At 38.2% G+C, this 12,250-nt stretch overlaps 1 protein-coding gene across 1 annotated transcript in view; it reads right to left on the bottom strand.

Annotated features, from left to right (window-relative positions):
- SHPRH (SNF2 histone linker PHD RING helicase) overlaps nt 1-8,700 on the bottom strand; it is an 88,200-nt gene extending 79,500 nt beyond the window's left edge. The window contains exons 1-2 of the mRNA XM_080807189.1: nt 8,260-8,700; nt 1,804-2,475 (exon numbers count right to left, since the gene is read on the bottom strand). Of these exons, the coding sequence (XP_080663315.1) occupies nt 1,804-2,442 (639 nt within the window). The 5' untranslated portion in view covers nt 2,443-2,475; nt 8,260-8,700. The remainder of the gene's footprint in view (nt 1-1,803; nt 2,476-8,259) is intronic.
- Nucleotides 8,701-12,250: the final 3,550 nt, after the last annotated feature.

Here is a 12,250-nt window from a genome sequence, read left to right as displayed (position 1 = left end):
ATAGATCAAACACTAAAATGTACAGGAAAACAGATCTTGATAATGTACTATATCTTGATTCTGGTAAAACAATGCAGTATGAAGTTCTGCAGTCAAAAGATTTGAAGTTGAATACTGGCATTGGTATTTAAGAACTAAAAAACCAGGCAAAGTAACTGATGTATTTTGACCCAAATGCTGTTATTTGCAAACTGGAGAGAAGCCTATATGAGATAGCCTATATAATATAATTTTAAAACTTCCTAATGGTAGATACTCAACAAATGCATTTTCTTTCATTTCCCTATGTTATCCTGGACCTGATTCCGTAATCATGGAGAGGCTCATATTCTTTTACTAAAGAACAAGAATCCAACTCAGCATTATATAGGAATGAGTAACAAAGAATTTATTTCATTATTATTTGTACTCTGCCTTGTGTCCACCTACAGTTAGCTTACTATAACATCACTAAATGTTTAAATATTTATAAAAATTGGTATAAGAAAACAAAATAGATCAAGACTTGATCTATGGAGAAGGTGGACAGAACAGATATACAAGCCATGAATTCTTATGTACTTGCTATCACTGAGCCATCATTTTGGCATGCATGATCAACAAGGAGAGGGAATAAGTGGTTGCACAGTTTCATCCTCCAGGGAAGAATCAGTTACAATCTAATGTTTCTAAATTTTCTCCTTTCCTTTTGTTAGTACTGAAAGTATACTAATAGAATTGCTTTTTAATGTGAGAAAGACACACAGCACACAGTTTTCAATTGAACAAAAGTGAATTTAACATTTTAGAATTTCTTTTCAAGTTTTGGCATAAAGGCATATTAACCTGCTTCACAGTTTATAAAGGACAGCTACTTATAGTAGCTCACATGATTCTCAATATGACTATATGAGGTAAAATGAATGATTATATTTTACACAGAAAGATGATGAAATTACAGCATTTAAGTGATTCACATAAAGTTATTTAGTAAATAGCTGAGCCTGAAATGAATTATAAATTTACTCTCTCATTTGCTAAAAATCTGTTCAGTATCAGGGCTATACTAGGCACTGAAGATAAATGACTTCATAGTTTGCTGAAGGAGAAAAATCTAAAATGTAAGTACACTACAAGTGGCCAAGGCAAAAATAAATGTGTATAGAGTATTATGGGGGAAGGGCATGAACACTATCCATGAATTTTAAGAAAATATCTCCCTAGAGAAGTAAACTCTGAGCTGAATATTAGAGAATGCCCAGAAGTTATTAGGGAAAAGGAAGGGAACGATCCAGGCAGAGAACCGTGAAAACAAAAAGCAAAGATGCAGAAATACAGCCAGAAAATATGCAGGAAATAAATCAATTTGGAATTTCTGGGACAAAATAAAAAGCAGAGTGATAAAAGATGAGACTGGAGAAGTAGACAAGGCGTTATGAAAGAAGGGAGTTACTCGATTCTGCAGTGAAGAATAGAATTCCATTTCATTCACATTATACCAATTCAGAGACAAACTAGATGGGAGTTGAAAAGACAAGCAAGGGCAATGGTTAAAGGACTGCTACAAGAAGACGAAGAGATGATAAGACATTGAGAGTAGAGCTGGAAGGGATGAATATGGGATATCCTGAAAAAGGACAGTCTAGAAATGATCACCTACAGCATACATTTCTTACAGTTATTGAAAGCCCAAAATAAAGTACACTCTGAAACTTAGTAATGATAGGCTTATTTCTGGCTTTTTAGGCCTTCCTTCTGAGTTAACTTCAAAATGGGACTGCCCAACGCAGAAGAACCTTAAAAGACACCACAGAATTTGAGTACCTTGATCATGTGATTTCCTTCTGGTTTTTGGTAAAGTTTTATTCTTCTCTTCTTTTGTAGCCACCCCAAATCTTCTAACATTTCACCACTGAAGGATGATTCCACTCTAATACCCTTGTCACAAATACTAATTGGCTCACTGAGTCCTTTTTGTTGTTTCTCTACATCTTCACATTCTGAATTAACATAGATCAGGAAATGATTGCTTGACTCTGAACTCATCAGTGTAAAACTCCTTTCAGAAAAATGTTCAATTAAACTCTGTTCAGGAAGAAGCTGAAGAGTTAGTTCTCCCAGAAATGCCTTCCAAGAATTGTCGAAGTCATAGGGAGAAATCACGATATTCAGCTTTGCAGAGAAAGGAGAAAAAATGCCACCAATTTCTTCTTTATCCACCGATTTTGAGATGCTCACTGCCTCGGAACACCTCTTCTTATCTTGGTGAGCCACTTCTTCCTTTAGACTATCATCTAGGATGATACAGTGAGCAGAAGAGAAATCTGAACCCGATGAGGGGTGCTCATCATCAGTTAGGGTAAGAGGTTCATTCCTTCTGTCTTCATGCATATTCCAATGAAGCTGCTGTTGCTTTTCCTCATCAACTCTCACTGGAGGAGCACGTTTCCGCCGGCTACTCATTTTCAAGTATTTCTTGGTTGGTAAATATGAACTCTAGAAGATAAATGCAACAAGTAAGCATTCCAAGAGAAGATTTAAGTATCAAAGTGTGCCCTGATGAACAACTCACCATAAACTAATGGCCCCCACACAACACACTGAAATCTTAGAGAGATATGTAAAGCAATGGTTAATTTTTTTTAAATAAGTCAAATACAGCTAAGAAACACACTGACCATAATCTCATGTATTGCAGAAATTCTAATGGTCTTACTGGTCCTTTAATGGATACATTTAATAAAGACAATGTGTTATACAAAATATAACACATTCTAAAAATATATATAATAAGCAGCATGACAGTAAGGTAAATCTCCCAAATAGCCTGGAAATGTGTATTTGAAGAATTTAGTAACATTTAAACTCGTATCATCACAACAAAAGTTCAATTTGGTTTTATAATCCCAAAGGGTTAACAAAACTTCACTTGACCCTTAACACAGTTAAAAAATTCCTAAAAATATATTTTCTCTTTCAAAAGAAGAAGCTGAAAATACAGAACATATTTCTTTTTTGTGGGTTAGCAGAAACAAGAATAGCTGGGCAAGAAATAAGGTGGTGATGGCAACCAGGGGAAATGGAGCAGAGACAATAAAAGAAAAAAGAAAAGAAAAAAGGTAGGAAAAAAGAAGATAGCTTTGTCATCTGAGAAGAGGAAACTGGTCTGACAGCAACTTGTATTAGGCTCACTGACTAGGAAGCCCCATTCAGGGGCTTGATCTCATGACCTGAGCCAAAGCCAAGAGTCAAATGTTTTAACTGACTGATCCACCCAGGCACCTGGTCAATTAATTTTTGAAAGAAATTCAAAGGCAGTCGAAGGGCAAAAATATCCTTTTCAATAAACAGAGAGCTACATGCAAAAATACAAACCTGGAGCTTTACCTCACACCACATATAAAAATTAACTTGAAATAGATCATAAACTGAAATACAAAAACTAAAACTATAAAGCTTCTAGAAGAAAACAGGATAAAATATAAGTGACATTAAATTAGGCAAAACAAATTAAAATAGGGCACAAAAAGCAGAGAATATAAAAAATTGATTAAATGAGTTTCAACAAAATTACATATTTTGGCACTTCAAAAGGAGAGGGGAAGCCAGATGGGATGCAATATTAGTAAAACAAGTATCTGATGAAGGATTTGTGTGTGGAATAAGAAAAAAACTTTCATAAATCTGTATTAAGACAACCTTATGAAAAAATGGAAATTTGGAAATAATTCTGAACACACACTTCATCTAAGATGATCTGTGAGTACAAATTAGCACATGAAAATATCTTTACCACATCAGTCATTAAAGTAATGCAAATTTAACCTACATTCCACAATAAGAAACTATGTATGCATTAGAATGGTTAAAATTTAAGACTGAAGAGGAAGAACAACCAAAACTGAATTTTCAAACATCAGGGAAAGTTTGTCAATTTCTTACAAAATTAAATACAAACTTTCTGTGCAGCCTAGTAATCCTACCTCTAGATATTTATGGAAGAGAAATAAAACCAAGGAAGACTGACAAAAAAGATTTATTTATTTATTTAAAGATTTTATTTATTTATTTATCAGAGATAGAGAGAGGGAGAGCGCACAAGCAGGAGGAGAAGCAGGCTCTCCTCTGAGCAATGAGGCCAACGCAGGACTCTATCCCAAGACCCTCAGAACATGACCCACGGTGAAGGAAGCTGCCCAATCAACTGAGCCACCCAGACATCCCAACATAAAAGATTTAAACTGGAATGTTAATAGCAGTTTTAACAAAAGCTAAAAACTGGAAAACAACCCAAGCATCCATTACCTGGTAAATGGATAAACAGGTGGGATACTTCTCAGTGATAAATTATTGATAGAACATATGATGACACGGATGAATTTTTAAAGCATTATGCTAAGTGAAGCCAGATGTGTAAGGCCATATGAGTCTCTTTACATGAAATTCTAAAAAAGGGAAGAACTTACTGATAGAAAACTGATGAGTGGTTACTAGAGGTGAAGAAGTGAGAAGCAGACTGATATAGCAAGGAGCAGGAGGGAAAGATATGGACTGACAGAAATGTTCAACTGGTGTTTATGTGATTGTATATACTTGTCAAACCTCATCAAATTGTACACTTAAAATTGTTAGATTTTATTATACTTAAATTATACCTTAATAAAGCTGATTTTCAAAGTACAAACAAAAAGTAGACACAGAAAAGATTTAAAATTATTAAGAGAATGGGGCACCTGGGTGACTCAGTCAGTTAAATGTTTGTCTTCAGCTCAGGTCACGATCCCAGGGTCCTGGGATGGAAGAGTCCATGTTGGGCTCCCTGCTCTTTGCGGAGTCTTTCCTCTCCCTGCCCCCAGCCCCCCGTCCCCTGCTTGTGTTTTCTCTCTCAAATAAATAAATAAAACCTCTTAAAAAAATTATAAGAGAATATTAGGAACAGCTTTATTCTAATAAACTTGAAAAATCTAAATAAAATGAGTAATTTACTGACAAAACATAAATGAATAAAATTTATTTTCTTAGTAGCCATGCTGCATGTATTTTAATTTAAGTAAGATTAAATAATATCATAAACTCAGCTCCTCAGTCTCACTGGCCACACTTTAAGCGCTGAACAGCCATATGTGATTAGTGGCTACTATACTATACAGTGCAAATATAAAACATTCTCAAAATTGCAAAAAGGCTATCAAGAAGTGCTGGTCTAAGTCAATCATGAGAATTCCACTTCCTTAGCCCGTGCCTCCTTTATGCATGCACAGGTAATTAAGTATAAACACTCTCTTACTATGGTTAACTATAAGCATCTTACCTCCTCTATTGCCTTGGAAGAATAATACAGGAGGCCTCTAATAATCTATGTGCTTATCTTTGTACAGTTCTCAACAGAATTATTAGCCAAAATACTGGAATTTGGTCATTCTGCTGGAACTTTGAAAAGTTCAGCTATATCAGCTTTTTAGTTAACTATGGCCACATATAGGCTGTATAACATACCACTCCAAAGCTCAATGTCCTGAGATAGCAATCATTTATTCTCACAGATCTGCAGGTTGGCTGGTTAGCTGAGGGTTGGCTGACCTAGCTTAGGCTTCTGGAGAAGCAGTCCAGCTTTGCTTAATGTAATTCTCATCCTCCTCCTGGGACCAGCAAAGCAACCCACAAATGTACTTATCACCATGGCTGAGGTGTAACCGTGTAAATCCAATCACACAAGTACTTTTCAAAGCGTGCTCACAGCAAAAGTACAAGGTTCTACCAGCTAAAGCAAGTCACACATACAGACCCAAAGTGAAGAGGTAGGAAAATGCACCATATTCTCTACTGATTAGAACTGTTTATGGCAAAGAGTGTGGATATGAGGTAGGGATCACATAATCTACTATAACAAACAAAATATTAATATTAATATAATATTAATAACATGACAATTATGGAACTGTTCACTCTAAAAGTCCCAAAAGCAACTGGCTAGAGAGTCTCACATCTGCAAAGCAATGTGATTTATAGGAGAAAAGATTCTAATCCTAGCTTTGGCATTTACTGACTGTGTGGCATAGGAATAGTTATCTAACCTCTCTGTGCCAGTTTTCTCATTTCTAAAATGCGAATGATGGGATTATGCTTAGAAATAATGTAAGTGCAACAGTACAGTTATCAGAAATTTAGCATATATTCAGTGAGTGATAGCTGCTATCACCATCATCTTCAGAACTATATATTATATTTATAATAACCAAACTTTAAAGTGGCAGGATGGAGGGCCATATATCTGTGTGTCTCAAACTCGACAGCACATTAGAATCACCTGGGGGAATTTTTAAAAATCCCGATGCCTGGGTACTATCCCAGCCAATTAAACCAGAACTGAGCATACATTCATGAATTAAAAAAAAAAAAAAAAAAAAAATCTCATTCCAACCGACTCTTTTCTTAAGGGATTTCTATCCAGGGATAACTTCTTGAACCAAGAAGATATTTTTTGATCAAAACTACTTATAACTATAATGTTAACTCGCAGCTAGTAAGTCATGTGTTAGTAAAATTCTATATATTTCTAATCATATTCCAAACCCTTCTCCTGGTGTTCTTCATACCACATGAGTCCCACTTTTGACCACTCTACTTCTTACTCCTCCCTCTTAAATATCAGAGTTTGGTGAAACATTATTAGCTGCAGTTTTTAAATATGGACCACACTTTAATTGTCCTACATTTAAATGTAAAAAGCCTTTTGCTTGAAATGCCCTTTCGTACTTTTCTACCTGTTGCTGTCCCAATCTTCCCCAGAAAACCTTCCATGACCAGGCATACTGCATTAAGGGCCATTCCTCCTCTATCCTAAATGCTATACTGTTCTAACTGTACAACTTTGAAAGCCATGAAAGCTGGGCAGGAACAGTATCCTATTCATCACTGTACCCCCAATGGCAGGTCAGTGCCAAGATGGAAATGACATACAAAAAAAGGTGAAACAAATATCTCTAACTTCCTGAATACCTAATATCCTCCCTCTTTTTAAGCACCATGTTTCTTTTTAGATAAGTCTCTTAACCATATTCTAGAAGATTACAGGTAATGTGAAACTATTCTTTACTATTTCTGACCCTGAATGAGACAGAGAAAACTGCTGACCCATATCTTCAAGAGAAAATAAAGATGTTATTAGAAAAATAAACATAAATTGTTGTTACTAAAACAATATAACAAATGATTACCAATTAAACTTAGATTCAGATTTTTTCCCCTCCAAATTATTACCTCTTCATTAAAAGACACACACAAATCCTGACTTATGACAAATCCATGGTAGGCCTGGATCTAGAATTTAGGAACATTAAGAAGTATACATCTGCCATACTGCTGCCCAAGGTGAGCCTTACGCAAACAAAGCCCAATCATTCCGGATTAGTGAAAAGCTCCTAATGATCTAGCATTACCACAATCTTTCCATAGTAATAACTTCAGGAAGATGAGAGTATTTTCATCTACTGAACCAAAATATGATAGTCACATACACTTTAAAAATGCCCGCGGAAAAAGCTTTTTCACCACCACATTCCGTTTCCCCAAATCTTTGTAGCCTGAACTCTTAATATAAGGTTTGTTTTAATAATTCTGCAAATGCAGTTCTTAGGCTTGGGCAAAGAAGACATATAGATAGTAGCATCTTTCAAAAGTAAACTTTTATTCTCAACTGCTAGTTTATTGGCTAACTTGACCTGGGAAGCTCTAGGAAGCACAAGTTATCCAGTACAGGCACACTTCTCTCAGCGATGCTCAGTAACACTCTTTCAAGCATGGTTTCTGATCATAAACCAATGAGTCTTTCTGGTAACAGTACAAATATTATGGATCATTTCTATTCATGGGAGTTTAAACAGTTTTGCTACCAACATCCAAGAAAATAATTTTAAATAGCTATAATGACTTTAAAATTATTGTATTTCATTCAGTTAAAGCGTTAAAGTAGTTTAAATACAAGTAAGAAAATATCAAACATCTAGTTTTTCCACCTCCTGGGTCACGTAAAGTTACTTAGAAAAAAGGCACGAGCTTAATGGCCATTAGTTCATTGTACTACATCTGAAAGTGACAGTCAATCATCAAAATAACACATCATTGTTCATAAACTAGCAACGATCACGGAGTCAAAATGTACCACGTACAAAGATGGTTTTGAGAGCGAAAAGTAATTAATCTGAGTCTAAAGGTAACTGAGAACTTTCAGACTAACTTGGAAGCCTCGCCTCCCTTTTACCACATTACAACCCCGCGCACCAAGAAGCTAGGCAGCTGCCCAGATCCAGCCTCCAGGGGCGTGTGTGACGAATGGTGATACCCAGTCGGTTTTCTTCCGAAACTCAACAGCGGTTCACGGAGTCAGAGCTGGGCTGTCAGCGCCAGATCGCTCCCAGCAGGCCGGGCAAACAAGCTACCCGCGAGGCCGGGGAGCGCGACGACAGTCCCTCGGACGCTCGATCTAAACACCGCAGGCCCCAGCCCCCGAGGAGAAGCACAGCCTCCTTTCCCACGGCCCTTTCTTCTCCCGGGGGAGCCGCGGCGGTCCGGAGGCCCCCAAGTCTGGGATGGGAAAGGGTCGGGGAAACTCGTGCTGCCTTTCCCCCTCAGCCCTTTAGCTTCCTGGGCTCCAGAACAACCGAGTCTTCCCTCCTCGGGACCTCAATCTCCGTCTGCAGGCGTCTTATGTCCCCGACCTCTGACCCCTGACCCTCCATCACCCAAGCGCCTACCTAGGCTGGTTCGCCAAGCCTCTTGAGCCTTTATGCCCCAAGCTCCGGGGCTCTTCTAAAGTCCCCGCAGGTCCCGGGCGCGCATTCGCCACCCACCGAACACCCGCCTGAAATGGGCACGCGCGCTTTACGCTGGTTTGTGTTGGGGTTCCCGGGGGGCCCAGAAACCACAGCTCCCAGCTGCCGGGTGCGCGCTGGAGCGTGGGGTCAAGATGAACGCGCACGTCGGAGCGCCCCGCCCCTTTTCTCCGGGAATGGCTTCATGAGTCTCTTCTGCGCAAGTCCACACGGTTAAAGTCTATCGGAGGATACAGTTGGAATCTCGCGATAGCGCTGCCCCGCGACATTAGTAGTACAGGATTGGCTGGAACTTTTAAGGAGGAGGCGGGAGTCTAAGCAGATATCAGGTGTGGGCGGGGCTCCCCGGAAGGGGAGGAACTCCGCTTGAAGCGAGTCACGGGGGTGATTGGTGGCTTTAGTAAACAGGCAGAATAGAGTTCTAAGACGCGCTTTTTTCATTACTTCTAAAAAGCAGCCGCTACCTGGGTACGGATGAAGCTTATCTCTTTCAGAAAACTTATCTTAAAAGACTTTTCAGGGAAATGTGAGTAGACAGTTTAAGAGAGAAGGAGACAAAAACTACGTATATTGCGCTGGGACTGGCCTTTCAGTATCGTACCCCCCACCCCTGACCCCCAAGCTGAGAGGTAGCCTCTTTCTCATGAATGGAAACTTAGGTTTAGTTAATTTTGGGGTAACTCTGAGAGACTTCAGGGCCAAAAACTTGTAAAATGACCCCCCAGGAAACATCAGTCACTCGATATAATGAGTACCTGCTACGGACTCACCATTATGCTGAAAAGGGGTGTCTTGGCTTGTGTGAGTGAGCTCAGAAGCACAAAACTAAGTTCTTGCCTAAGAGAACATCCGTTGTAATTGCAGAGAGAGTTCAGAGGGGTCCGTATCCTAACTAATACAGAACTTCATCACAGACCTCTAAGCCCGAAGGAAGCCATTTACATAAACTAAACCCTGTAAAATTTGGTGGAAATCAGTTATCCGAGGCTTCATGAGTATTACGTTAAATAAAAAGTTAATACTGATGCTGGAGCAGTGGGCAAGCATAGTCCTTCAAGGGAGAATGATCATGTTACTAAATACAAGGTGATGGGGCCTGTCTTTGGAAGTGCAATTTGAGAAGCATTTAAATGTATATTGAGCTGTAAAAGGTTATCTTTGATAGTTTCATGTGACTTCTTACCATGGGAACAGAGAATTGAGCTCATAGTTTGACAGTCCAGCTGAATGCCAGGCAAAAATTTTAAAAAATAAACACAGCATTGTTTGATCAGCCACCTTAATTGGGGTAATTAATCTCTATAGACATACTTACTATTAGCCTGTGCAAAATAGTAAATTACGGATTCCGTTGTAAGTGTGCAGAGATGCAGTTTCAACTATAGAGATGTAATCCTATACACTATGACTCAGTAGTTACAGGTAAACAAAATTCTTCCTCTTGAATATTCCAATGGTGTGTTCAATCCTTTATTTGCAGAGTGGAGTGCTGTGTATATTTTTTGAAAAATTTGTGGAGTAACGTGTTTCAATATTAGAATAATCAGAGCTAATTTTAGAAAACATGGTTCATTTTTGCACTTTAGCTCTCTGGAAGCTCCCAGGTGTGAAACATCTGTTCGCCCCTGACGAAACTGAGGTCATCCACCTATTAGATTCTAATGATCTAATACCATCTCACAAATATAACCAAGATATAAACGAATGAGTGAACACTCAGTGTTCATAGAGTTCAGCTGCTTCTTCTTAAAACTATAAATGTGATGAGAATCAGACCGCTTGTTTCCTGAGTGGTCTTACTAGGCCAAAGCTATACATCCAGTTCCTTTTGGTTAAAGTAGCTTTATTATAGCCGCACCCTAACTCAAGTTATCTTTTTGGAAATGAACAAGTTGTTCTTGCGGAGGACCACTTGAGAGAGAATAGGTGAATTAATGCAAATTTAACTCCATTTCTGGGTAGAAACAGGATAACTGATGATATATGAGCAGAACTTTATATTTTGCAAAGCTCTTTCATGTTCATTTTCTATTTCATTCTTAAAATGATAATGAGATATTTAAAATTCTCATTTTATGGAAGAGGACTCTGAGAGTCAGAAATTTGATGATTTGCCACTGTTTAGCTCTGAGATACAAGAGGACATAGAACTCCTCTTGACTACTCTGTCTAGGCTGTTGCCTCTTATTACTAAGTCATGTATTTGTCTTGTCAAATAAGAATAAGCGATTTATCACCAAACTTCCTAGGTTGGCATGGGAAAAATGAAGTCAAGAAGTTTGTAATTATTTGGTGACAGCAGGCTATGTATATCAACAATAAAGATAAGTCAGGTCCAGGACTGTTTTTTCCTTAATAGATCATTAATACAAACGCTTGAGAAGTTTATTCTGTATTCTGCTTGCTTTTGCGTGCTCTCCAAAAGTGAAGGCAATGACCACTCAGTATGATTGAGGCTTGCCAAAGATATCTCTTTGTTGCCATATCCTCTACTACCAACCTGTCTTGGGACTGCTTTTCCTCCTCTTGACATAATGAGAGTATTAGAGTAAAAGTCATTATTCCAGAGTGATTTGTAATGCCCAAAGCCATTGTTAAAATGTATGTAGTTTTAACAGAGAATGGGAAAAAGAAACACAGTCTTACAAAATTTGTGCTGGCTGGGGTGATCAGCTGTATATGAGGGAGTGATGCCAACTGGTATCAGAGGGACTGGGCATGTTTTGCTTTAGTATGAGTAGGATATTGTCGAGGGGCAGGAGGTGTGTGACCTGAACACAAATCTTCATGGTTAGAACTTCACGGCTTTTCCTCAGGCTAGGTGTGGATAAGTTTGCTTATTAATTTTCAATTTAATTTTTCCATGGTGATTTGCAGGTCGGATTTATTTCAAACTCCAAAGTTTGTTCTGTCTCTCCTGCTGCAAACTCAGCCTGAAAACTGAAAATTCAAGCTGTGTCCCTTCTGCCTCTTATAATTTGTAAAGCCAAATTTGCAATCTGTACACAAAATGCTGCATTGGACATGAACTTATGACATAAGGAGAAGGTAATTCACCATATCTTTGGCTAAGATCAAGTGTGGTTGTTAATAAAGCAATACTTATAAACTAGGTAAAAGCAAGGAGAAGGTTGAAGCTGAGTCTGTTGGGTAAGGAAAGATGTGAAAATGTATTCAGTGTTTCTCAGTGATAATGACATAATCCGTACCACTGGACCCTTTCCCAGCTTCTCCCACTCTCCATTCCCAGTTGTTACTTTTTTTCTATTTTTTTTTCAACCAGTTTTGTCAATGTGGCCTGTAGGCATTAAGCAACAGGAATATTGTGGCTAATTCTTATGACGTATAAGCTGATACTTATGACTTATGTGATATTTATTACGCAGTTTTGCAGAAAATACCGTAAAATGTTTTTTGAATATTTCAAGGATTACCATGTG

Source organism: Martes martes, assembly GCF_963455335.1.
Source record: "Martes martes genome assembly, chromosome: 6".
Classification (NCBI taxonomy): Eukaryota; Metazoa; Chordata; class Mammalia; order Carnivora; family Mustelidae; genus Martes; species Martes martes.
This window is presented reverse-complemented; position numbering and strand designations above follow the sequence as displayed.